The sequence below is a fragment of the Crassostrea angulata genome, chromosome 10 (genome assembly GCF_025612915.1).
Source record: "Crassostrea angulata isolate pt1a10 chromosome 10, ASM2561291v2, whole genome shotgun sequence".
NCBI lineage: Eukaryota > Metazoa > Mollusca > Bivalvia > Ostreida > Ostreidae > Magallana > Magallana angulata.
The window spans coordinates 54,806,177-54,830,978 of NC_069120.1; the positions used below are offsets into that span (position 1 = coordinate 54,806,177).

General features: G+C 35.1%; 3 protein-coding genes and 1 pseudogene across 4 annotated transcripts; 1 reads left to right on the plus strand and 3 right to left on the minus strand.

The window, feature by feature from the left end:
* Nucleotides 1–732: 732 nt before the first annotated feature.
* Nucleotides 733–1,722, minus strand: LOC128166077 (splicing factor 3B subunit 5). Its single transcript, XM_052830978.1, has 2 exons — nucleotides 1,606–1,722; nucleotides 733–1,337 (listed from the first exon to the last, which is right to left on the minus strand). The coding sequence occupies exon 2, from the start codon at nucleotides 1,333–1,335 to the stop codon at nucleotides 1,078–1,080; it is 258 nt and encodes an 85-aa protein (XP_052686938.1). The 5' UTR covers nucleotides 1,336–1,337; nucleotides 1,606–1,722; the 3' UTR covers nucleotides 733–1,077.
* On the plus strand, nucleotides 1,708–23,583 carry LOC128166075 (regulator of chromosome condensation-like). 2 transcript variants are annotated; one of them, XM_052830976.1, is made up of 11 exons: nucleotides 1,708–1,826; nucleotides 17,751–17,826; nucleotides 18,283–18,479; nucleotides 19,064–19,243; nucleotides 19,660–19,804; nucleotides 20,072–20,143; nucleotides 20,372–20,530; nucleotides 21,605–21,721; nucleotides 22,015–22,164; nucleotides 22,331–22,436; nucleotides 23,029–23,583. In XM_052830976.1, exons 2-11 carry the CDS (start codon nucleotides 17,751–17,753, stop codon nucleotides 23,093–23,095), a joined length of 1,269 nt encoding a protein of 422 aa, XP_052686936.1. In that variant the 5' UTR covers nucleotides 1,708–1,826; the 3' UTR covers nucleotides 23,096–23,583. The 2 variants fall into 2 exon arrangements, with proteins under 2 accessions (XP_052686936.1, XP_052686935.1); XM_052830975.1 differs by lacking the exon at nucleotides 1,708–1,826 and adding an exon at nucleotides 17,039–17,248.
* On the minus strand, nucleotides 6,772–10,050 carry LOC128166076 (uncharacterized). Its single transcript, XM_052830977.1, has 2 exons — nucleotides 8,647–10,050; nucleotides 6,772–6,884 (listed from the first exon to the last, which is right to left on the minus strand). Exon 1 carries the CDS (start codon nucleotides 9,897–9,899, stop codon nucleotides 8,664–8,666), a length of 1,236 nt encoding a protein of 411 aa, XP_052686937.1. The 5' UTR covers nucleotides 9,900–10,050; the 3' UTR covers nucleotides 6,772–6,884; nucleotides 8,647–8,663.
* LOC128166074 (uncharacterized) lies at nucleotides 12,586–16,917 on the minus strand (annotated as a pseudogene).
* Nucleotides 23,584–24,802: the final 1,219 nt, after the last annotated feature.

Sequence of the window (24,802 nt, forward strand, 5' to 3'; positions counted from 1 at the left end):
GTATCCAGAAAAGTGGATTATTCTATATGCAATATTCTGCGAGAAATTGACAAAGTTCAAAAGCTGGTATTTTTTTCAAAAATTATCAGAAACCAAAATCCTAGCAATATGCACACTTCTAATATATGTACAATTGATCTGCAAAAGAACAACTTCCTATCTTGAAAACTGTAAGAGAAGTAATCCATACAATAGGGGTACCTATACGCAATATTTTGTCAAAAAATGACTAAGTTCAACAGCTGTTTTTTTTCTCCAAAAATATCAGAACTCAAAATCCTAGCAATATGCACACCTCTAAGACATGTACAATTGATCTGCAAAAGAACAATTTCTTATCTTGAAAACTGTAGGAGGAGTTATCAGTACAATAGGGGTACCTTATATGCAATATTTTGCCAAAAAAAGGACCAAGTTCAAAAGCTGGTATTTTTTCATAAATTATCAGATATCAAAATCCTAGCAATATGCACACCTCTAATACATGTACAATTGATCTGCAAAAGAACAATTTCCTATCTTGAAAACTGTAGGAGGAGTTATCAGTACAATAGGGGTACACTTTGGCAGCCGCCTGCCTGCCCGCCATTTTTACCATTTAAATAACTGGATTATCCGATGGAAAACCCAGTTAAAAACTCAACAGATAAAAGACAACATGGTACAAGTAAAACAGATTTCCAATTCAAAATACCCTTGGAGCTAAACAGGAATAATAAGCCCAAAGCTAGCTGTACATTCGCTGTACTTTAATTCCATACCTGATGTGTCATGTTATAAGTACAGTTCTATTAACTTCTCATTATAACTTATATTTATTTAGAAAATATTTTATGTACAAAGTACTTAAATACAAATGCTATCAAGATCATATAAATACAATATTTTCACTGATTTATCATTTTTATCAATTTGTACATAATGTTAAATATTAAAGAAAGTCGAAGTTTGGATTGCACAAACAATAAATCCTGCATACGGCTTATGTTTACTCAGTTTTGTTAATAATATGCCTACAGTTTCCATTCAGACATATTCTATCACTCGCACTCCTCTGACTGTGTGAGGGGATCAGATTTAATCCTCAGGTCTCTCAGGAGGGGGGCCACAGGGCTGTAGCATGCGCTCCATCAAGTTGAACCGAACTCGCGCTTTGGACTCATTTTCTGCCAGGGCGAAGTAGCTGAGCATGTCTGCATGTCCCATGTAGGAGGCACAGCTGTCTCTATGCTGATTGGTCAGCCACTCCCACTTGTTGGTGTCAGCGTGCCCAGTACCTATGTACTTAGACTGGAGGTGTTCCAATTGACTGTGAATATTGTATCTATCCCCCATACCTGAAATTAAATAATTAAAAATAGTTAAATCAACATTTGCAATGTTACCTGTAGTTCTATCCTCCTAACTATTGTCATAAAAATTCATTCACATCGTAATTCATGAATAATATAGGTAAAAATACCTATCAAAGCAAATAACCAATAGCCAGCTCGAATTTTCTCAGTCAAAATTTTCTCAAATTACAAAAGTTATATGTCTTATAAAACCTGTTCTTTTCTAATTCAATAAATGAATCGTAATGTATTACTCCAAGAAATAGTTTACCGTAAATTTATGGGTTCAGCCTCCTGGTGTAATGTTTTCTTTGTGTATATCAAATGGTGGATTATGCGTTCTTCTTACGTACGCGAATTTATAATTATTGTCGGGCTCGGTATTTGTGAACGTTCCGGAGTTGCGCGGGATTTTCAATCAAATCACGAAAAACGACAGAAAAAAATTACAGATTTTGCTCTGAAGGAATTAAACAGACAGTGAACTTAAAAGTAAGTAACTTAAACAATTATAGAAGTTAAAAATATACCTAGAAATGGTGAGCTCAGAGGAAAAACTAAAGGAACACGTGGTAATTTGGTAGTTCGAACTTCCTCTAACGTTAAGTTTCGAACAGATCCCTGTTTCCAATCTTTAGTCAGACTCTCATAATGGAGTCAATGAAAATGAATTTCTGCTAGCATTCAGAATTCTGTTTTCAGAGTCTACACATGCGCACTTGTACAAATATGGGGATTTTTCTGTAACAACAGGGGTCTACAAAAAATCTTCTAGCAAAGTGCAGCATGTGTTGGCAGACTTCTTACATGTTTTAAAAGACCCTGGGTATAATTTACTATCAGTTGTATTTGCACAATATAGAGGTTTATTTGCACTTGAGAAAGTTATATATCTCCGAAGTTGGATGGTTGGGCGATAGTTAAAAAGTGATATTCAGTATACATGTGATTTTCATGGTAATTAAAACAAAATGTAAAAGGTAAATTGCATTAAGTTTTACTTGTTCCATATATTGTATTACAGTTAAAAATCATCAGATATACAAATTGATAAGCATGTAAACGAAAAGAGCTTCAATCACGAACAAAAACTGATATCATCTGCGATGATTGAAAAAGCCTTATTTGTATTGACTAAATAGAAATAATTGATTAAAGGCCAGAAAATTCAACCAATTGTCACTCTAGATACAATCACTCTTTTAAAATTGATCAGATATTATTATGATCCAAACAATTATAATCGACACAGCATTTCCGGTGTTATGAAAGCATGCTTAATACATAATTATTCATAATAATTGAATGATTTAGCCTGAAAATGATTAAAATGAGACTATGCTTTAAAATAACAATGATAAATAAACATTATGATTATCCAAGCGTTTCACGTATTCGAAACAGTTACAGCTGTACACGATGAAAGTTATGTTTTAAAAATTTATCTAAGTATGTTATACAGTAAACAGCTATCAACATATGACTTAAATATGACACATAAAATATTAAACTTTAAAATTAAATTTTGGCAAGATTTTTGGTCAGTTTAAGAGTTTTTAGCTCACCTGAGCCAAAGGCTCAAGTGAGCTTTTCTGATCACAATTTGTCCGTTGTCTGTCGTTGTCGTCGTTGTCGTTAACTTTTCACATTTTTATCTTCTTCTCAAGAACCACTGGGCAGATTTCAACCAAATTTGGCACAAAGCACCACTAGGTGAAGGGGATTCAAGTTTGTTCAAATGAAGGGCCACGCCCTCTTTAAAGGGGAGATAATTGAGATTTATTGAAAATTTGTTGGTATTTTTCAAAAATCTTCTTTTCAAAAACTATTTGGCCTGAAAAGCTAAAACTTATGTGGAGGCATCCTCAGGTAGTGTAGATTCAAGTTTGTTCAAATCATGGTCCCCGGGAGTAGGGAGGGGCCACAATAAGGGGATCAAGTTTTACATAGGAATATATATTAAAAAATCTTTGAAAATTTTCTTCTCAAAACCTATTGGGCCAGAAAAGCTTAAATTAAAATGGGAGCATCCACAGGTAGTGTAGATTCAAATTTGTTCAAATCATGGTCCCCGGGGGTAAGGTGGGGCCACAATTTGGGGATCAAGTTTTACATAGGAATATATAGAAAAATCTTTAAAAATTTTCTTCTCAAAAACTATAGGGCCAGAAAGGCTCAAATTAAAATGGGAGCATCCACAGGTAGTGTAGATTCAAATTTTTTCAAATCATGGTCCCCGGGGGTAGGGTGGGGCCACTATTGGGGGATCAAGTTTTACATTGGCATATATAGAGAAAATCTTTAAAAATCTTCTTCTCAAAAACTATTTGGCCAGGAAAGCTCAAATTTGAGTATAAGCATCCTCAGATAGTGTAGATTCAAGTTCGTTCAAATCATGGTCCCCGGGGGTAAGGCGGGGCCACAATAGGGGGGTGAATTTTTACATAGGAATATATTGAGAAAATATAAAAAAATCTTCTTCTCAAAAACTATTAGGCCAGAAAAGCTCAAATTATAATGGAATCATCTTCAGGTAGTGTAGATTCAAGCTCATTCAAATCATGGTCCCCAGGGGTAGGGTGGGGCCAAAATGGGGGGATCAAGTTTTACATAGGAATATATAGAGAAAATCTATAAAAATCTTCTTCTCAAAAACAATTAGGCCAGAAAGGATCAAATTAAAATGGAACCATCCTCAGGTAGTGTAGATTCAAATTTGTTCAAATCATAGTCCCTGGGGGTAGGGTGGGGCCACAATGGGGGGATCAAGTTTTACATAGGAATATATATATTAAAAAAAAACTTCTCAAAAACTATTAGGCCAGGAAAGCTCAAATTTGAACGGAAGCATCCTCAGGTAGTAAGTTTGTTCAAATCAGGGTCCCTGGGGGTAAGGCAGGGCCACAATGGGGGATACATTTTTTATAGAGAGAAATTCTTTAAAAATCTTCTTCTCAAAAACTATTACGCCAGAAAAACTCAATTTAAATTGGAAGCATCCTCAGGTAGTTTAGATTCAAATTTGTTCAAATCATAGTCCCCGGGGATAGGATGGGGCCACAATGGGGGATCAAGTTTTACATAGGAATATATAGAGATAATCTTCTTCTCAAAAACTATTAGGCCAGGAATGCTCAAATTTGAGTGTAAGCATCCACAGGTAGTGTAGATTCAAATTTGTTCAAATCATGGTCCCCGGGGGTAGGGTGGGGCCACAATTGGGGGATCAAGTTTTACATAGGAATATATATAGAGATAATCTTCTTCTCAAAAACTATAGGGCCAGGAATGCTCAAATTTGAGTGGAAGCATCCACAGGTAGTGTAGATTCAAATTCGTTAAAATAATAGTCCAGTGGTATGGTGAGGCCACAGTGGGGGATGAATTTTTACATAGGAATATATAGAGAAAATCTTCTTTTTAAAGACCATTTGGCCAGAAAAGTTTTAACTTGTGTAGAGGCATCTTCGGGTAGTGTAAATTCAAAATCTCAGTCCCTAGTGGTAGGGCGGGGCCGTGATGGCGGTTTGAATTTTTACATAGGAATATATAGAGAAAATCTTTAAAAATATTCTGGGAAAGTTTTTCGGTCCAAAACTCAGTACTTAGTGTGAAAGCACAGGTTATGCAGATATAAGTTTGATGAAACCATGATACCCTATAGAAAAGTGGGGCAACAAAATGGGGGGGGTATATAGAAATAGAGAAAAATCATCTTACAGGTACAACATTTATTTTTAGAACTAAGGGGCATAACTTACACTTTGTTTTCATTAGAAACGCCATTTTACCGCAATGCATAATGGAGCCAAAGCCAAATTTGGAATTGCCATCTTGGGGTTTTCAAACCCAGGTGGGAGGGAGGGGAATTTTTTTTTCAAATTTGAAGTTTGCTATTAATAGTAAAATTTGATGAAAAAACTAAAAACTCAAACAGAGGAAATGTATATTTCTTTTCCTGGATCAAACCCAATTTTAAAAAAAATGTTTTTACGAATGAACTATCATTTAATTATTTCATGACCAAAACAAGAATATAAAATGGGCCCCTCATCCAAGCATACCCTGGATGTGATGGATGAGGGACATTCTTGGAGTACAGCCGGAGGCTGAGGAGTATCAATAGCATAATTCTTGACTAATTATACTCGGGCTCGCTCTTCAAAGAATTCAAACCATGTGACGTCAGTAGTATATATAGCACCGCCATGCATTTATCACTCATAATTTAAAGAAAATTTATTGTCAATTAGAAACTAGTGGCGGGCATGAATGTTTCACATGGGTTGGGAATGTTGATACTCCTCAGCCTCCGGCTGTACTCCAAGAATGTCCCTCATCCATCACATCCAGGGTATGCTTGGATGAGGGGCCCATTCTTTTCATACAGCCTTCGGCATATCGGAGTATCAATAGCATGTTCAAAGAATTGACAATAAATTAGATCAACCATTTATTCAAAAAACAATTTAAGACTGTGTCAACAACAACTACATTTGTAAAACAGCATTCATAAATGTTTTTGTGTTGTTATTACTTGCTGTAACATTACATGTATCTCTACAATAGAATTTTTTAAAATTCTTGGAAGAAGACCAGTCACCAGTTTTAAGTATATCCGTCAATGAGGCACCACTCCTTAATGCTGAAGAAGATGCAGCTGAACGAATAGAGTGTGCTTTGAAATAAGTGATATCTATTCCTGCACTTCCCATAACATCTTTGATCCATCTTGCCACTGTACTAGTAGATACTTTATTGAAAGTCTTATATGACACTAAAAGTTGATCACTTTTTCTCCTTTTCTTCGTTCTTTTGAGATATTCATGAAGTGTCGACACAACACATAATTTTTTATCACTATATTTTTGCAATGAAATAGAATAAGACCTTCCTGGTCTGGATGTTTTCAACAATGACGTAAAATAAAACACAACACTATCTGAATTTAAACACATATTCTTAATATTCATACACACTAATGTCTGAGCTCTAGCCGCCGTAGTCAATGCTAACAAGGTACACAGTTTCAATGTGAGAAATTTAATGTCCAAAGACTCCAAAGGAAACAAACTTTTCAAAAAGGTTAATACTTTAGACACATCCCATGTCAACTTGTATTTCGGTAAAGATGGTCTCAGGTTGAACAATCCTTTCATAAACTTAGTTAAAGATATAGAATTCTTACTCCATTTATCATCGTTCAGAGCTAAAGTTTGAGTCACTGCCACTTTATGAGTATTTATCGTGGAATATGATTTTCCATTTTTGAAGATACTAAACAAATATGACATTAGTTCTTTCTCAGTAATTTCATTTGCAGATCTATTCCGTTTATCACACCAAAATATGAAATTTTTCCAGGCAAGGTCATACTGCTTCCTTGTTGATTTTCTGCATGATGAGAGCAGGACGATTCTAATGTCTTTTGGAAACCCTCGGTTCTCCAATGTTTTCCAGATATAAGTGCTGCGGCTAGTAAGATTGTTTTGTTGAGGGGATGTTTCCGCTCTCCATCTGTCATTAAATCTGTGTGCCTTGGCAGCCTAACTGGAACAGAAATGAGCATTGAGAGAAGTAAAGGAAACCAAGATTGAGATTTCCAAACTGGAAACACTACAATAGCTTTATCGACCTTATCCTCAATTATTTTATTCAAAATTTTCCCCAATAGATGAAAAGGTGGAAATATATATGGATTTAGATTCTTCCATGTAAAGGAAAAAGCATCGATTTTCCATGCTTGTGGACAATATTTCCATGTAACAAACTTTTCAATTTTATGATTGGCAAATGATGCAAAAAGATCAACATCAGGAGAAAAATATTGTTTCAAAATTCTTTCATATATTTCTGGTTTCAATGACCATTCTGCTGAACTAGATGTTTCTCTTGAAAAATAATCTGCTAATTCATTTGATTTACCAGGCAAGTATTGACACGTCACCCAAATATTTCTTTTAAAACACCATTCCCAAATATTTCTTGCTAAATAATCCATATCTTGTGAAATCATTCCACCCATATTATTGACATAAGCAATGGCTGTTGTATTGTCACATTTCACTCCAATATGAACATTATGTTTCTCTTTAAAGAAGAATTTTAATGCTAAATATATTGCTAATAATTCGAGGTAATTAATGTGAAATTTCTCCTCCACTGATGACCAACTCTTGCTAAAATTCTTATCTCCAAATACAGCCCCCATGCCTTTAAGAGAGGCATCTGTCTCTATCCAGTAATCTACATGAGATAGTCTAATAAGTTTGCCATTCTTTAACTCAATATTTTCTATCCACCAGTTTAGATCAAGTCTACTTAAAGTAGATAAAGTTGCCTGACCTTCATAATCTTTGTCATTTTTATTTAATGCCTTAATTTTATCCCTTTCCAAAGATCTATAATAAAGTTGACCTGGGGAGATGGCATTACATGCATGAATAATTAATCCAATGAGAGTAGCTAAATCTCTTATTTTAATAAACCTTTCTTCCATTATTTTTCTTGCTACTTCTAATAATCTCTCAATTTTTTCCTTTGGTAAATATACCTTGAAACTTCTGGAGTCTATAATCAACCCAAAAAATTCAATAATTTGAGTGGGTTCTGACACAGATTTATCAAGATTCACTTGAAATCCCAAAGTATTCAATGTGTTCATAATAATCTGAGTATTCTTTCTACAATCATCTATATTTTTGTTCATTATTAATGAATCATCTAGGTAATATGTACATCTGATACCCATGGATCTAAAATAAGCATACACAGGCTTTAATATCTTTGTAAAAATTCTGGGTGCTGAAGACAATCCAAAAGGAAGTACGACAAAACAATAAAATCTTTCCTTCCATTGAAAACATAAATATTTTTGATATTCATTTGCAATAGGTACACTTAGATATGCATCTTTCAAATCCACACTACAAAAATGATCTCCTTTCTGAATGAGATTTAAAATTTGACCCAAATTTTCTTGTTTAAACTTCTCATATGTAACAAATTCATTTAAAGATCGTAAATTGATAACGGGTCTAAGCTTTCCATTTTTCTTTGGAACCACGAATATATTAGATAAAAAATGACTATCACAAAGGTCAATTTCTCTAATTGCCCCCTTTTTCCACAATTCAGTCACTTCTTCATCAACAAGAGATGTTTCGTATGTATCAAAAGCTATTTGAGAAGGTCTGTTTTTCTGATATGGTAATTCATTAAAGGAAATTTCATAACCTTGAATTGTCTTCAACACCCATTGATCATTGGTTATTTTCTTCCATTCATGAACGAAATTTTTTAGTCTCCCTACCTTAATCACATCTTTCTCTAAAATCTGTTCTTTCCTCTTCTGTCCACATTTCTCATCTCTCTGCCATATGCATTTCTTCCCCCTAAAAAAGGTCTGTTTGACCCTCTACCTCTACCATAATTATAATTGTAAGGGTAATTCTTTCTTCCTCTTGTGTTAGTATAAAAAGAGTTGTTCCTTGGCCTGTCTCTTTTGTATTTATCAAAGTCTGACAATTCTTTGATCTTTTTCTGAATATCGCCCCCAAACAAAAGTTCTGATACGGGCTGAGATGTATTACATATGTCTTGGAATCTATTGGGTAAAACCCTTCTCATCAAAAATCGTCTCTTTTGAGAAATTTGGTAGATGGAATTACACAACACGATAATTGACTGTTTTAACAGATTTCTTATCTCTTTGAACTTATCATTTGTCTTCATCATCTCAGCAATTCTGAGTATAGGTGTAATACCCGCAACAATGGTTTTTTGCACTGCTTGAAAACCAGAATCACGACTCTGGGCAAATTTTGGTAAAATGTTCCATATGTCTGTATTGACCCTAGGTGCTACTAAATTATTGCAATTAGCTGGCCTTGGATTATCTTCAATAATTTTTGATGTCTCACCCTCTTTAATACACAAAGTATTGACCATTTCTGCCAGTTTAGAATCAATATCTTTCCCTTTCTTATCTGAACTAAACCAATCTGGTATTGCCCAATCACTTAATTCTATGTCTTTCTCTGATTCATTATCAGCAAAGAAATCAAACTCGTTTTGATTTTCATTCTCACTAGAGATGCTTTCGTGTTCTATTGACTGATTTGTACTTGCACTATCTTGTTGCAAATTGTAAATACAACCAATTAAATCATTTATGCCCATGATTTCCTTAAACTTATCTATCTCATCTTGACCCATGTTTACTAGTGCATTGGTAATATCTTTACCAGATAACTTATCATCTTTCTTCGTTTTCTTTGTCTTATTTTTATTGCCATTTGCTTTCTTTCGTTTTGTACCTTTAGAACTCGCTACCGGCCTCGCCGGTGCACATTCACTCTGGTCATTACCATTATTGTTTAAGTCTTTGCTCACAGAACCTGTGGCAGAATTAGCTCTAGTAACTGCTTTAACTTCGTTCAATTTTTTAGCAAGTCGTTTTTCTGCTTCTCGAATAGCATCGCTATCGAAACCCTCAAACGAATCATTATCAGAGTCTGCCATTATAGAGAGGACCTCGTCCCCAGATTCGATACAAGATGACATGTAAAAATGTCAACAAAGAAATTCACACGTGAACCACGTGTGTATAAGAAATATACACCAGCGTAAATTTCAAGCAGTTAAGTCATTAAAAACGAACAAACACGTGAACCACGTGTTAACAAAGACAACGTCTCAGTTTTAATATGATAACAAACCGTAAGCTAAGCTGAGCCCGCACGAAGTCCGCCAAGAAAAAATATGAGTGATAGATGCATGGCGGTGCTATATATACTACTGACGTCACATGGTTTGAATTCTTTGAAGAGCGAGCCCGAGTATAATTAGTCAAGAATAATGCTATTGATACTCCGATATGCCGAAGGCTGTATGAAAAGAATGTTCTTTATTTTTGCTAATAAATGTTTTTCAGTTTGAGGTATTTCACTGAGAACAGGGTATTTTATCGGTGGAAGTTGGTGGAACAAAGTGACAGTGTTTTCAATAAGAGCCGGCAACCGGCAAAATTAACCGCCTGTATAACAAAATAAAAGCCGGGGCAGATCGATATTTTTCAATTTTCTTTGTGAACAATCAACCAATCTCATTGAAATTTTCAGGATATGTCACCAATCAGTATAACTGTATTCGCCGTAAATATTTCTGCAAAACAATGAGTATTTAGAAATTTATCGACGAATGTTGATTTCCAAGTTGGTAAAATAGGTAGGCAAACCCGGGTCGACATTTTACGGTTTTGTGGACTTATTTAAGAAAAAAATGAACATTTTACGTTTAATTCCGGTAAAACATATAAAATACTAAAAAGAAATAGTCATTTATTGAACGGAAAGTAATATTTTTTCAATTAATAACAGTTTTTAAGAAAATCCGGGTCATTAAAACTGGATTCGATCACCCGGGACAAACTTGATAATTCCGTAATAGTTGCGTGTCTATGTTATTTTAAATGGACATTATTTATGTTATATTAAATTAATGTTACTTTCCATTACAATAATTCACATAATTAGAGAATAAAGATTACAGATACTGTGCCGTATTTTTAATATTAATGCTTGTAAGATATTGTTTTTTTTTTTTAGGCAAATTGAGTCTGGGCCCTGGTAGGGCGTCGTGGTTATCCCGATAAGAACAGTACTTGCTTACAAAAATTAAAAATAAACATAAAAAACAATAAACAAAAAAATTAAAGACAAAAAAAGCCAATCAGCATGCTTATTCGTTTATATTTGTTTATATTATCACAGCTCTTTAAAATAATAACAGTAGTGCTATATAATATTTAAAAAATTAAAATTTAAAAAAATAGTGCTTTTAATGAAATCTTTAAATATTTATTAAAGGTTAAAACTAATGTGTAACACCAAAACATTACTCACCTTTTCAATTTAATAAATTAGGCTCTAATGAGCATACCTCCTATTGGTTAGAGCTGTGTTTATGATAGCTAACATCCTTAAATTTAGGAATTTTTGAGTTTGTCTAGCAGTAGACATTTCATAAAACTTATACTTTTAGATGGCCTTAGAAGCAGCAAAAGTACCTTCAAAAATGATTATTTTCGTTTTCGCCCACCTGGTCCCCCTACCAGGGCTCTGCCCTGGACCCGCTGGGGGCCTGAGGCGGCCCCCAGACCCCTCGCCGAGATTAGGTTGCCTGCTGTTCCAATTTTTTTTCCTTCTATTCAAAAACTTATCAATTGAAAACACTGAGTGAAATATTTGTGTATTCTTATGAATTTGCATAATACTCCACAAACATTGTAATTTTGTTGGTCTTACATTTTTTTTTTACAGATTACGCCAAATAAGCTAAACTCAAAATTAACGCATGCGCAAAAGGGTTAGTCCATGCCTGGCATGGACTAACCCTTCTGTGCATGTCTCAACTAACACTAGCACACAAGTTACTTACCCCCCCCCCCCCCCCCTTTCATTAAACTTTAAAGACACAATAAACAAAAAATGAAGACACATTAACAAACAAACAATATTGTATAAACAAACAAAGAAGTTTATTTATAAAAGATAAATTTGAATTATAATATATGATGAAATATTTCATAATTTAATGAAATAAATATGAAGAACACATATTATACTAAATAGAAATGATATAATTATGTATACAGTAAAACATGATTATATCAAACACACTTATAATGAATTGACGCTTACAGCAAAGTTATTTTCATTCCCTGTGACTATATTACATGTTGTAAACTTGAAGGATATAAGGAAATACGCTTATAATGAAGCAAAATCGCCCGCCCCTGGCGCTTTGTTATAACCGTGTTTTACTGTACTACAAATGAATTTGAATTAGCATATGATGAAGTATATTGATAAAAATATAACCCTCGTATACATATATTGTATCAAGTTCTACAACACAAATCATCATTACTGCATAATTGATGTCCAACTACAGCAACTACAGCTAAAATCACAATTGTATAGAATTCTGAGTTAAATAATTATCCCGAGTTCAAATAATACCTTGTTTGAGGTGGGAGGCAATTCCAAACAATAATTTTAGTTTGGCCTGATTTATTCACTGAACATTGAATTTGTGGAACTTTCTCATGTCAGACTCTAGCAAAAATTTACTCTGAAAATTAATTATGTTCTGCTTTGGAGTTACCGAGTTATTTTTGTACTGGCTGTGAGGACGATAGCAAGTTTATTGTCCCCCGAGACAGCAACTATTTAACACCCCCCCCCCCCCCAAAAAAATTTAAAAAAAAAAACGGGTGAAGGCTACATTATTGCAGCTAGAGGCAAAGCTGAGGGAAATACATGTAGTTGCTGTCAAGGGGAACAATAAACTTGCTATTGTCCTCATTTCCCATAAATAGGTACGTGTATTTACTATTTTATTGTACCTAAAAAACTTGAAATGACCACCATGCAGATTTTGTTGGTGTTTTCAGACTTTATATTAGATTTAACGTAACTAATCAGATTACACCAGAGGCGTTCCGAGTTAAAAAACTAGGGAAATTCGATGCAGCAGGTGAACAGTTTCAATGACTATTCACCATGGGCAGAAAGCACGGAAACTACCGGTATTTCATGGTTAGCAAGAATAGCATCTTTATTTCTTGTAATTTTACACAGAAAATTATCATAGTGGTACTACATGTATAATAAAATTAAATAATTATATGCTTTACACTAAGAAACTGTAATGTTGACCATAGAAGCTGAAAGTTGATCAAATTAGGACTATGCTTGCAAAATAATAGCTGTTTTACTTCGACATTTGACTACAATTATGAATAAGTACATGTACTATGATTGACAAACACATAACTGATAAAGATTTAGAAAATCGTAATATTTTATTGTAATGCAGATTATAGCTTTTGTTAAGGGACAGTCAGGGGTGTGACTGAAATCCATCATATTGAAAAATAACGGATTATTGTCATTTTTACCAGCTACATAACGTACATCTTTTTAATTTTGTAAATGTGACTTGTTTTCCATTCTTCCAGCCTACTGGTATTTATGTCATGGTACACTTTCCTGCCATGGTCTCATGTGTAGAGAAACACCATAACTCACAGTTGACCCCCCCCCCCCCCCCCCAAAAAAAAGCCCCATAAAATAAATTGGATAATTAAGTGCACCGTGACATACCAATTTATTTAAAAATGATGATTTCTAGTCATAAAACTGAATTTTAGTAATAACTGAAATCCATCATTTTTAGAATAATGATGAAAAACAGTCATAACTATTTGGAGTTTATTTTAAGATATAGAGTGACCTATGGAAAATGAATATGACAGTATTTTATCATTTTATTTATCAAATTGGTAAGTCTGTAAGTTAGTAGAAATGACAATAATTAGTTATTTTATATACTACAGGGTACTTGGTATAGAAGTACATGTGTTTAATACTGTTATTAAATTTTCAATACAAATTCATTTCAAAAGCAGAGAGTAGATACTCTTTGGTGCCAAACTATCAGGGGCTGTAGGTGGACATTGTTTTCAAACAGCTCTTTCTCTTCTCTTGTTAGATGAAAATTTCTTCTCACCCTGTCCCAACTTCAATTTTTCTATTTTTACAAAAGAACAGTTTGCCATTCAGTATTCCACACTGGATTTAACTGTACATAGATGATCAAATATTTCAACACTATAAGTCAATTTAATTTCTTGTGGGTGTATTTCAATATTATTTGAAGATTTGTTTCAGCTCTGATAAAATTTAAAATGAAGGTTTGAGAGTTTTTGTAAAATTAAATATTGTCTACATGAAAGGTTTTATAAGGAAAGCAGCCCTTGGACTTGCATTAAATCATTTGGTATGAATACCAGTGTTAAATAAACAATGTGATTCTAGAGAGTGATTGGTACAGAAAGTCTGTCTTGTTAATGGCTATCAATCTGAGACTGCTTTTTTCACTATTGCCAAGGTGTTGACTGAATCATATCCTGAATTCTCCTCTGTGTAGCATTTTGTATGTTGTGAAATGGATACTGTGTGAGTGACTGTTGGTATGAGTATAGAGCAGCCTGGAGGTTCCCTGTGATCTGTTGACAGATCCCCAGAATCTCCCAGGAGATTTCTCTGGATAGATCACATAAATACAGTCCCTGATCATGGTGGACTAGGACCTGTAGCTCATCTAGAGCTGCTTGTGATAATGGTGTATCAATGTGTCTGTAACACAAGAACTCTAGGAAGTGTAACAGTACAAACACTGGGATAATTAATAAAGGCCGTCTGCTCTGTTGAGTAGACTGTTGCTCTGGTATTAGTTCTCTGATATAACAGATATCACTGTCAAGTTTGATATCCTCTGCTACAGCCTGTCTCATCTTTGTAGACCAGGACTGTCCCCCTACAGCCTCAGTATACCTCTCTCTGTCTACATGTTTTTCATACATCAGATATGGCTGTGCTAAATTGACCTTTGTCATCTCTATAACAGATAAAGCTTCCCTGTATCTGAGTGTCTTGTAATAATATATGGCAATGTACAACATGTCAGATATACACCCAAACTTGGCTGCTAATTTCAGCATTTGACAGGATATTTTGTCTGCAATATACATCTGTTTGTTGACACCTGTGTTAGTGTACATGTTGTGTAATATAAAAGCAGTGTGCTGAAGGGTGGAGGTTGTAAGTTTCTGTAACATGACAACTTTAAACTGTGTCATCGGTGATTGTACAAACTGTTCTGCTGTATATAAATATTTCACACAATTGTGGAGAACTACTGGGAATATCTTAACATTACGAAATATCTCATTGAAAAGTTCTGCATCATAGTCAAATTCAGACTTCATGATACTCTCATCTGTACAAACAAAAGCTCTAGGATTGTACAGGACATCAATGATGTAGGACCTGATAGAGGAACTCTGTAACAGACAGGCCAGACCTTTCTTGTACAATTCATGTAACTGTAGGAACAATCTGTTTTGTGCTGAGCCATGAACCTTGGTCAGAAACAGGTTGTTTTGTGGAATGAAAAAGTTAGGACAGATCCCCTCATACACCCATTTAAGGAGGAGTTTAAAGCAGACCCAGAAACCGGCCAGGAGATTTTGTGGACACCAGTGTGGTAGTGTGTTTTGTTGAATTGCCCAGAAAATAGTTGTCTTCATGTGATAGGAACACAACAGTTCATTGGTTTCTTCTGATTGTTGATTGATTACTTCTTTAAGAAAAAGTTTTAACAATCCATAGGTCAAAAACTGACTGTGGTTCATTGCATACACACATTTTTGTTCTGCCTGAGAAAAAGAAAATCTCCATTCTTCCTTTTCATGGGGTCCTAATGGGTGTCCTATTGCTACAAAGTGGCATCCATTTCTGACAATGTCATCAACAACTTCAGGATTAGGCCATGAATTACATCTATTTATCCATGAGGAGGCAGACGGAGGCCAAAAGTCACAAACAAAACAGAAGGCAGTGTCATATTCTGGTCCCCCTGCTATATAACCACTACCACAGGGTCCGTGTACAGTAGAATTAGGCATTACATTTGAACAAGTTAACTGTCTGTATATAGAACAAGATATATGGACTCTGTCATTCATTCTGACACATGCTGATTGGACATCTCTGTCTGTTGTTGGTGTCAGTAACTGAAGTAGAGTGAATCCGGGTGGACTCTCAGAACTGTCAGAGAGAATCAAGGTTGTAATGGCTGTGTTGTAATACTCAGACTGAGACATGTTCATGATCACTCGGTGGTTGTTTGGCCAGTACATACAGTCCACATCTGATCCCTCCAGTCTGAAACCTTCTCTAGTACTTCCACTCAACATCCCAATATTAATGTCCCCATGATACGGTGTCACACATCTCAGCACCATCTCCCTGATGTCCGCCGTCTCCCTCCTGATGGCCACCTCTTCTGTGGTCCCCACTATCTCACACAGTACCACAAACACTGTCTCTGATATGTGCTGATTTCCCTCACATCTGTTAGAATTAGATGTGTGTAATGTGTTGAGCAATTGTCAATTTGTAATTTACAATTTTCATAGCATTAGATAGGAAATTTACTAATAGTATTTACATTTCTAATGATATTATGATATTGGTTAAACTTACAATACTACTGGGAAAGACTCCATTTTGAAGGTAAACTCTACACCTGTGGAAATTTTTTGCTATTTTTAGGTGCAGGAATTTTATTTTTTCATACTTTCATTTTGTTTCCGACCTGTATTTCATTGTATTTGATCAGTGGACACGATCTTGGTGTCATTTAAAATTTATAGTAAGAAACTGGTGGTCAGCAGAAAAGGACATACAGATAACATTTGATATTGACTCACTAAGTTTGATTGCAGATATGTTTTAAACATATCTGAAATAAATCAAGATTGCTGATTTTTAACTAATAGTAAAAGATCCTTGTAGAATGTATAGTGTAATATCTGAAATCATATTCTAATGTACAATAAATTTGTCAAGGTGGTACATAACATCAATAATAGTAAAAAAGAAATAATATCAATACATGTAATAGTAAAGAATTTTGAAATAAAAATCTGTGAAAAAAAGAAAACAAGGGATTGATGTGATATTTAGATATTAATCACTCTGTAATTATCATATCCTTATAGGAGACAAATAATTAAATATCCTCATTCAGCGTAAGAAGGTGATTTTGACACAGCTGGGGTCATCACTTACCTGAAGGGGTAGATATTTGTAGAATTGGGAGACAATGGCACCTGAGGACACCTGTGAGTGAACTCAGCTGGGTGTAATTATCCCAGGTGACAATTACTCAGGTGATAAATACAGGTAAACTCCCCAGGTAAGTCAGCAGTCCCAGCCATGACTCTGTCTGAAGAACAGCTGGCTTTTGTCCTACAGGAGGGCATGGTCCCCCAACAACAGGTAAATACATGTGTCAAAGGGGTGGTGGGGTAGATGTAGTAATACAGGTGTCATAGGGGTAGTGGGGGGGGGGATAAGAAGTTAGCAGTTAGCACATGGAGATATATACAACATATACAGTAAGTCAAACGTTCAGAGTGTGTGAGTGGCTCCAAAGATGGTCTAAATATATATTAGCAATATTGGAGTTAGAACGCAGAGATTTTATTGAGAGGTCATATATTAGAACACACATATTTACTTTTCCTTTCATATGGTTTGAGAAGACAGAAAATATCTCAAGAATACTGTTGGATATGATTTCAATTGTCCATGTGTTTTTACACAGGGATTTTCGGCTACATGTAAATGTTGATGCAATTCATTGCCACAGTTTATACCAATAATGCTCTGTAAAATGATGGAGAAACTGTAGCCTTGAAATGACTGTTAATTTATATAGTAATAGTGTTGATATAACAGGTAATGGTCCTCTTAAAAACCTTTAAGAACTGAATTGTAGATGCCGGGGAGAGGGAAGAAGAGGGTGAGGGAGTCGGAGGGAGACACCAATAAAGTGGTCAGCAAGAAGCACAAGAGTAAGTCGGTCAGGAAAGATAACCCTGTTCATTGTATGTGTAAAATTGTGGCTAAAGTTGAAAACTTAAATGATTGGTGATGTTAGATTGATACAGGAATATTTAGGTGTAAGGTCGATACAGGTATATTTAGGTGTAAGGTATAGCTGTGTGTTTAAGAGCAGCCATGTTCATTATTGTTGTATCAAATACTGTGGCTTAAAATATGATATTCTTAAAGATTGAAAACTGCATCCATGTACCAATGTGTCTGTATACTTAGAGTTATTAAAAAAAAAAGCCCAAACATTTCTGTATGAATTAAGTTATAGAAAGCATAAATATTGCTTTATAAGCGGTTTCTGTATAAAACACTAAAGCCGCTGTGCACTTAGGTATTGACTCGTAAGGTTTCTGTATAAAATACATGAAATCACCATGCAGTAAACTAACAGTCACATGATCTTCCTGTTGTAGTTGCCCACCCCTCCCACCCTGATGTGACCGTGACTGGTGTGGTTCTGGCCTGTGGGGAGGGAGACGTTGGTCAGTTAGGGCTAGGACCCGATGTCATGGAGAAGAGTCGCCCCGCCCTGGTCAACATAGACGACCAGAAGATCGTGTCGGCAGTAGCAGGGGGCATGCACACTGTATGTCTGACCAACAAGGGAGAGGTTGGTGATTTACCAATGTAGCTACATGTATATATCTTTGTAAGATTGGGTGAGGGTTCACTCAATGTATTAAGTGTTTTAAATGTAGTTGTACAATGTACATGCCTTTAATTGTATACACAAATCCAGATATCATTCTTTTTACTTGCTGAATGACACTGTGTACACCTTTGTAATGACAAGGACATCAGTTTTCATGTACACTGTTTTACTTTGTATTTACAAAGACATCAGAGTTTTCATCTACCTATATTGTTCACTGTTTAAGGTGTACACCTTTGTATTAACAAAGACATCAGAGTTTTCATGTACATATATTGTTCACTGTTTTAGGTGTACGCCTTTGTATTAACAAAGACATCAGAGTTTTCATGTACATATATTGTTCACTGTTTTAGGTGTACGCCTTTGTATTAACAAAGACATCAGAGTTTTCATGTACATATATTGTTCACTGTTTTAGGTGTACGCCTTTGTATTAACAAAGACATCAGAGTTTTCATGTACATATATTGTTCACTGTTTTACTTTGTATTTACAAAGAGATCAGAGTTTTCATGTACCTATATTGTTCACTGTTTTAGGTGTACACCTTTGGCTGTAATGATGAGGGGGCTTTGGGAAGGAATACATCAGAAGAAGGCTCAGAGACCCTCCCTAGTAAGGTTGACCTCCTGGGGCGGGGCATCCAACTGTCGGCGGGAGATAGCCACACCGCTGTGCTGACCGATGAAGGAAAAGTGTTTGCCTGGGGAAACTTCAGGGTAACCATTAAGTAGCTCTCAGAAGATGCAAGCTTGATTAAGATTTGACAGTAGATAAAAATAGAATATCTGCTTCTGAGATGTTCCAGTTCAATTTATGCAAAAATAATTTAAACAGTATGTTATATAAGGCCATAGTTGATTGACTGATTTCTATAGAGTGTTAGTGAAACATAATAGAAGTAATCGATTATTACTCGATTACTTGTTTTAAAGTAATCGATTACAATCGATTACAGGACAGAAATGAGTGAAATCGATTAATAATCGATTACACAAAATTCCACTATGTAATCGATTATTAATCGAATACATTTTCAAGTAATCGTGCCCATGCCTGCTATAGACTCGTGCTGGTAGAAATCATGTCACTTAATATGGATTTATTGTGTCATTATTTACTCGCCCTTTTGTAGGATGCCAATGGAAAGATAGGCCTGACATCAGATGGCATTCAGGAGAAACCAATCGAGATGTTGCCAGGGGAAACCGTCATCAAGATTGCCTCTGGGGGTGACCATCTTCTGTGTCTGACTGAGAAAGGCGAAATCTACTCATGTGGTAAGCTAATAGCACAACAAAAATTCAATTTATTGACATAAATTAAAAAAATTGAACTTTCATGTGAATTAAAGATTTCAACACAAACTTTCTGACAAAAAGTCACAATACTGATGTATTTTAAATTATGGTTATTAGGGGTAAATGGTAATTGTAATTTTTGTTGTAGAGGAGGAGAGATTTGTCTTATATTTTTTTGTATACAAATGTAAAGGCCTTTTCATTGGACTGCATACTGTACATGGATACATACCTTTATATCTCCAGGATGTGCAGAGCAGGGGCAGCTGGGACGAGTGGCAGAATGTTTTTCTGTGCGAGGAGGAAGGAAAGGTTTAGGTATGAAGTTCTACCTTAACTGGAAATTTCAATCTAATATGAATCAATTCAGTTAGAACTGCTCTGCTATTTGTTTATTGCAAACATATTCTTCATAATTTGTTTTATCACCACAAAAGGCAAAATTTATTGATTAATTAACGAACACAGTCCTACAACAAACCAATTGATTCTTATTTTAGGTATACATCTTTTTCAGTGCTAATTTTTAATTCATTCATTTTCCAGACTACATTTTAAAACCTGCCATCATTCGATGTCTTCGACACAAGTCCAAAAAAAGAGTGGTGTTTGATGACGTGTACGCTGGACAGTACATGTCTTATGCTCGGGAGAAAGACACAGGCTCAATCTATGCTTGGGGGCTCAATAACTACTATCAGCTGGGTAAGTAAACAGACTCAATCAATGCTTGAGGACTCAATAACTACAGTACTGATCAGACCCAACCTATCAGAAAGTAAACCCCAACTAAACCCTGGGTTTACTTTCTGGGTTTACTCAATTTGTTTACTAGAGTGGACCCAGAGTAAACCCCAAGTAAACCCAGAGAGTAAACCCCGATCAGAAGTATACCCCTGAAAGCAGACGCTACATGTGTATTCGAAAGATACAAGGGGCAGGAATCACAGGCAGTAGGATGATAAGATAAAATACAAGTCTGCTTCACACTTCAGTGCGTATAGTTGACTCCAAAAGCAATTCTCGATTAAACCCAAAGTAAACTCCATGTGGACCCAAATTTTCAAAAAGTAAACCCAGAAAGTAAACCCGGGGTTTAGTTGGGGTTTACTTTGGTGTTAGGTTGGGTCTGATCGGTACTGAACTATCAGCTGGGTAAGTAAACAGACTCAATCAGTGCTTGGGGACTCAATAACTACTATCAGCTGGGTAAGTGAACAGACTCAGTTTAGCTTACCAATAGTCCTTGAGTACGTTAACAGACTCAATCTTTATTTGTTGGTTCAACATGTTCAGTAACTAATATCAGATGGGTAAATGAGCAAAACTCAATCTATGGTTGTGGACTGAAAAACTTCCTTTAGCTGCCCTGTAAATCAATGAGTGAGCATGCTCAATGTATGCTTTGAGGTATAAAATCAACTACAATGTATTAGCCATTTGAGTAAACAGGTGCAATTTATACTTGGTCAATTTATACTTGGTGGCTCAAAAACTACTCTCAGCTGTTTGAGGAAACAATCTATGTTTGGGGGCTCAATATCAGTTATTGGTTTGGTAAGTGAACAGACTCAATATATACTTAAGAACTCAATAACTTCACTCGAACTGTATTTCTTTTTGGAGAGAATTTTAAGTACCGTTATACAATAATATACATCTAGAAGGCAAAACAATTTTCTTTGATTTGCGCATGCATCAATGTCTTCCCTTTCCTTTTGTCATTTATTCGTTAAAGCTGTCTCAACAGTAGCTTAGATCTGAATTCTCTTCCTATAGGCACCAATGATCTTGAGAATAAGTTTGTGCCGGTTTACGTGAAGGCGATGTCGGAGGATGTAAAGGTGACGATGGTGGATGCTGGACAACACCATGCCATCTGTCTGGACACTGCAGGTACAGTGTCTTCTTCAATGTTTGTATATACATGTATTATACAATTAACCATTATCTATCTATCAATAATTATGATATATTAATGATAAAGTAATTTTTTGAATTTATGTATACAAATATGCTTCTAGATTTATTCTGCATGTCTGTTAGAATATTTACTATGGTAGGTTAGATGTATATTGTTGTACATTGCTATATTTGTCTATCTGTTTTTCATGGTAGGTTAGATGTACATTGCTGTATCTATATATATTGCTTCCATCTGTATCAGCATGTATATTACATCTTTGTAGGTAAGGTGTACACAGTTGGGAGAGGAGAATATGGTCGCCTCGGACACGGAGATTCCAACGAGGAGAAGAGAGTTCCTGCTGTCCTTGACCTTCCTCCATGTAAACAGGTGGCGGCCGGTCAAGCAGTGTCTTATGCGGTCACTAACTCGGGTAAACTTTGTCATTTATCACCTGTATAAATAGGTACCTCTTGATTTTGACTGTTGTATTGTCACTTTTTTCTTACAGCCTTTAACCCTCTGTTTTGGACACTTAGTATCAGACTTTTGTGATAGAAGAAAATTCAATTAATTTTTTAACTTTTTCTGTGCTGCAGGTGAAATCTATGCTTGGGGGATGGGAACTAGTCAACAGCTTGGCTCGGGTGATGACGAGGACGTTACTACACCTCAGCTAATGACAGGAAAACAGCTACAGACCAGGTAAAGGCCCATGTTATACTGTATCTATACCAGACAGACTCAGTAATGGCGGGCAAAATCAGTGGAAGACAAGATAACAATCCTATAATGAACCTATGTGTACACAACATACATCCTACAGACTGGGTACTATAACTGGTTTGTCTGATGGCTTCAGTGTTAACAATTTACTGAGGCTGTGATTTCACTATGTTAACATCCAGTTATTACATATTATGAAAGCAGAGTTTTACTCCAAAAGCACAATTTAATTTTTTGTTACTTTAAAAGAAAAGTTTATTATTTGGAATATCCAAACATGATACAAGTACTGTCAATGAATTTTCAGACTAGGTTTGTGTATATAAAGCATATTTAGAAACCTGAGGTAGTATCTTTATATGACGTCTCTGGACGTCAATAGTAACAGTTTTGTAATGTGGAATGACCTACATGTAACAGGAGATAAAAAGTAAAGTCTCAACAAGGAGTCAAACCTTGGGGCTCTGGCTTACAGTACAAGTACTTTAACTGCCTGGTATATTGACTGAGAGTCACACACTTGAATACTCAGCATCACAAATGCTAAATATTGTTTACATGTATTTTGTAGGAAGGTGATAGCAGTGAGTGGAGGGGGACAACACACAGTCTTACTGGCCACAGACACACCCTCCTGATGACCCCGCAGTCATTACTATAGCAACCGGCAGGAAATGGCTGGATCGTAATAGTGCAGCAAATGTGTCTTATGTCAAGGCATTCTGATCTAATCATCTTGTCAATGATTCTTTACTCATAACAACAAAGACTTTCTGCACTGTGCAATAGGTTGAAACATTATCTAGTTAAAAAACAAAACAAAGATTAGAAATAATTTTGATAAAGAGTGCAAATGACTTACAGAATATGTCATGTGCATTGAAGATAACTTATTGTATTGATGACAGAATTATGGATAATAGATACTCGTGTAGTAAAGATATAACAGTCCAGAATAATTTGATTAGATACCGATTAGAATGAACTGTTTGATTAGATACCGGTTAGAATGAACTGTAGTTTTCTGTGAGATGGTACTAAAAATGTACTTTTTTAATTGAACCTTAATTTTATCTTGATATGTTATATCCATGCATTTTTATGTGAATAAAGTTTTAATGACAACTGTGCTATGTTTGATGTGTGCTTGTGATTTGTGAGTCATTGAGTGAGGAGTGCCTGCATAGTACATGTACTGTGTAATCGGTGGCCAATTTTGTCATTTTTTAAACTTAATTTGTGGACTTGCTACTTCAAAAGTATGTATCATTCATGAGCAAATACAGTTTCATAAATCCTTGGGGATGATAATTTGAATGCAAGGGTTGCCTTAAAAAAAAACCATTTAAGTTTTCATCAGGGAACATGTATGATTCCAGTGTATTTTCTTTCAAGTTACTGGGTAACTAGTTTCCTTTGACAAGATCTGTTTCACCGGAGGTATATGTAGCATAGCAAATGCCTGTGTACAATGCTGCGAGATGGATTTAGAAATTGAAGAGCTTATTAAAATATTACATTGCTGAACAAGTCTTTGGCAGAAATCATTTTCCAGGACAAGAATAGATTATTTATCCCACTAACAGTGATATATAATTTGAAGAAGAGAAAAAAACCTTGATATTAAATGTAATTCACATAACAGTTAGGGACAGTCGGTAGGAATGGGCGGACTACTAGTATACTGCAGTATCTTTGGTAAATGTTTCAAATAATAGAAAGTTCATACAAATTGTACATTGAAAAAAGGATTCACCGGTACTGAAAATGCAAAAAGTAATTTGGGCATATTAACTGAAAAAAAAAAAAAAACGTTTTAATAATCTTTATCATTCGTGAATTGAAATTGAAGATACATTAATTTTTTTTTAATGAAATGAAAAACAACTTATTTGTAAAAAAAAAAAACAAAAAACAAAAAACAAAAAAACAAAAAGAAATCAGAACATGCCGATGTATATTCAACAAAATTCATAATCCTGAAATATCCTGTAATCGAATCATCCAAGGTTTGATTTGACATTTTTTATAGCGAAGTGAAAGTAGTTTGTCTGGTTCCCTAAACTTGAGAACCAGACAATGAGGTTTGTGATCAGCTGTACTACGTTCAAAAGTCAATTGTTTAACAAGGACTACAGTTATGACGTGAAAAAGTGGTAATGTTACTTCTCAAATTATTCTACTCCTTTTTCGTTGAATAAGTTTAACTTTCAGTCAAAATCCGCGAAAGAGAAAGTGAAAGAACTAGGTTATGTTGGAGTTGGGGGTGGGTCACAGAGTAATTTTGGTCATACTGTGTTACAGTTTGTATGCCTAGTCATACTATTTGCAGTCTGTTTATTAGG

Bases quoted from the DNA above. Each gene is read 5' to 3' on its own strand.
- LOC128166077 (XM_052830978.1), bottom strand. From the start codon at position 1,335: ATGGGGGATAGATACAATATTCACAGTCAATTGGAACACCTCCAGTCT.
- LOC128166076 (XM_052830977.1), bottom strand. From the start codon at position 9,899: ATGTCATCTTGTATCGAATCTGGGGACGAGGTCCTCTCTATAATGGCA.
- LOC128166075 (XM_052830975.1), top strand. From the start codon at position 17,186: ATGACTCTGTCTGAAGAACAGCTGGCTTTTGTCCTACAGGAGGGCATG. The intron at 18,480-19,063 runs GTTGGTGATTTA...TCACTGTTTTAG, and splicing joins GTCTGACCAACAAGGGAGAG to GTGTACACCTTTGGCTGTAA. The intron at 21,722-22,014 runs GTACAGTGTCTT...ACATCTTTGTAG, and splicing joins CATCTGTCTGGACACTGCAG to GTAAGGTGTACACAGTTGGG.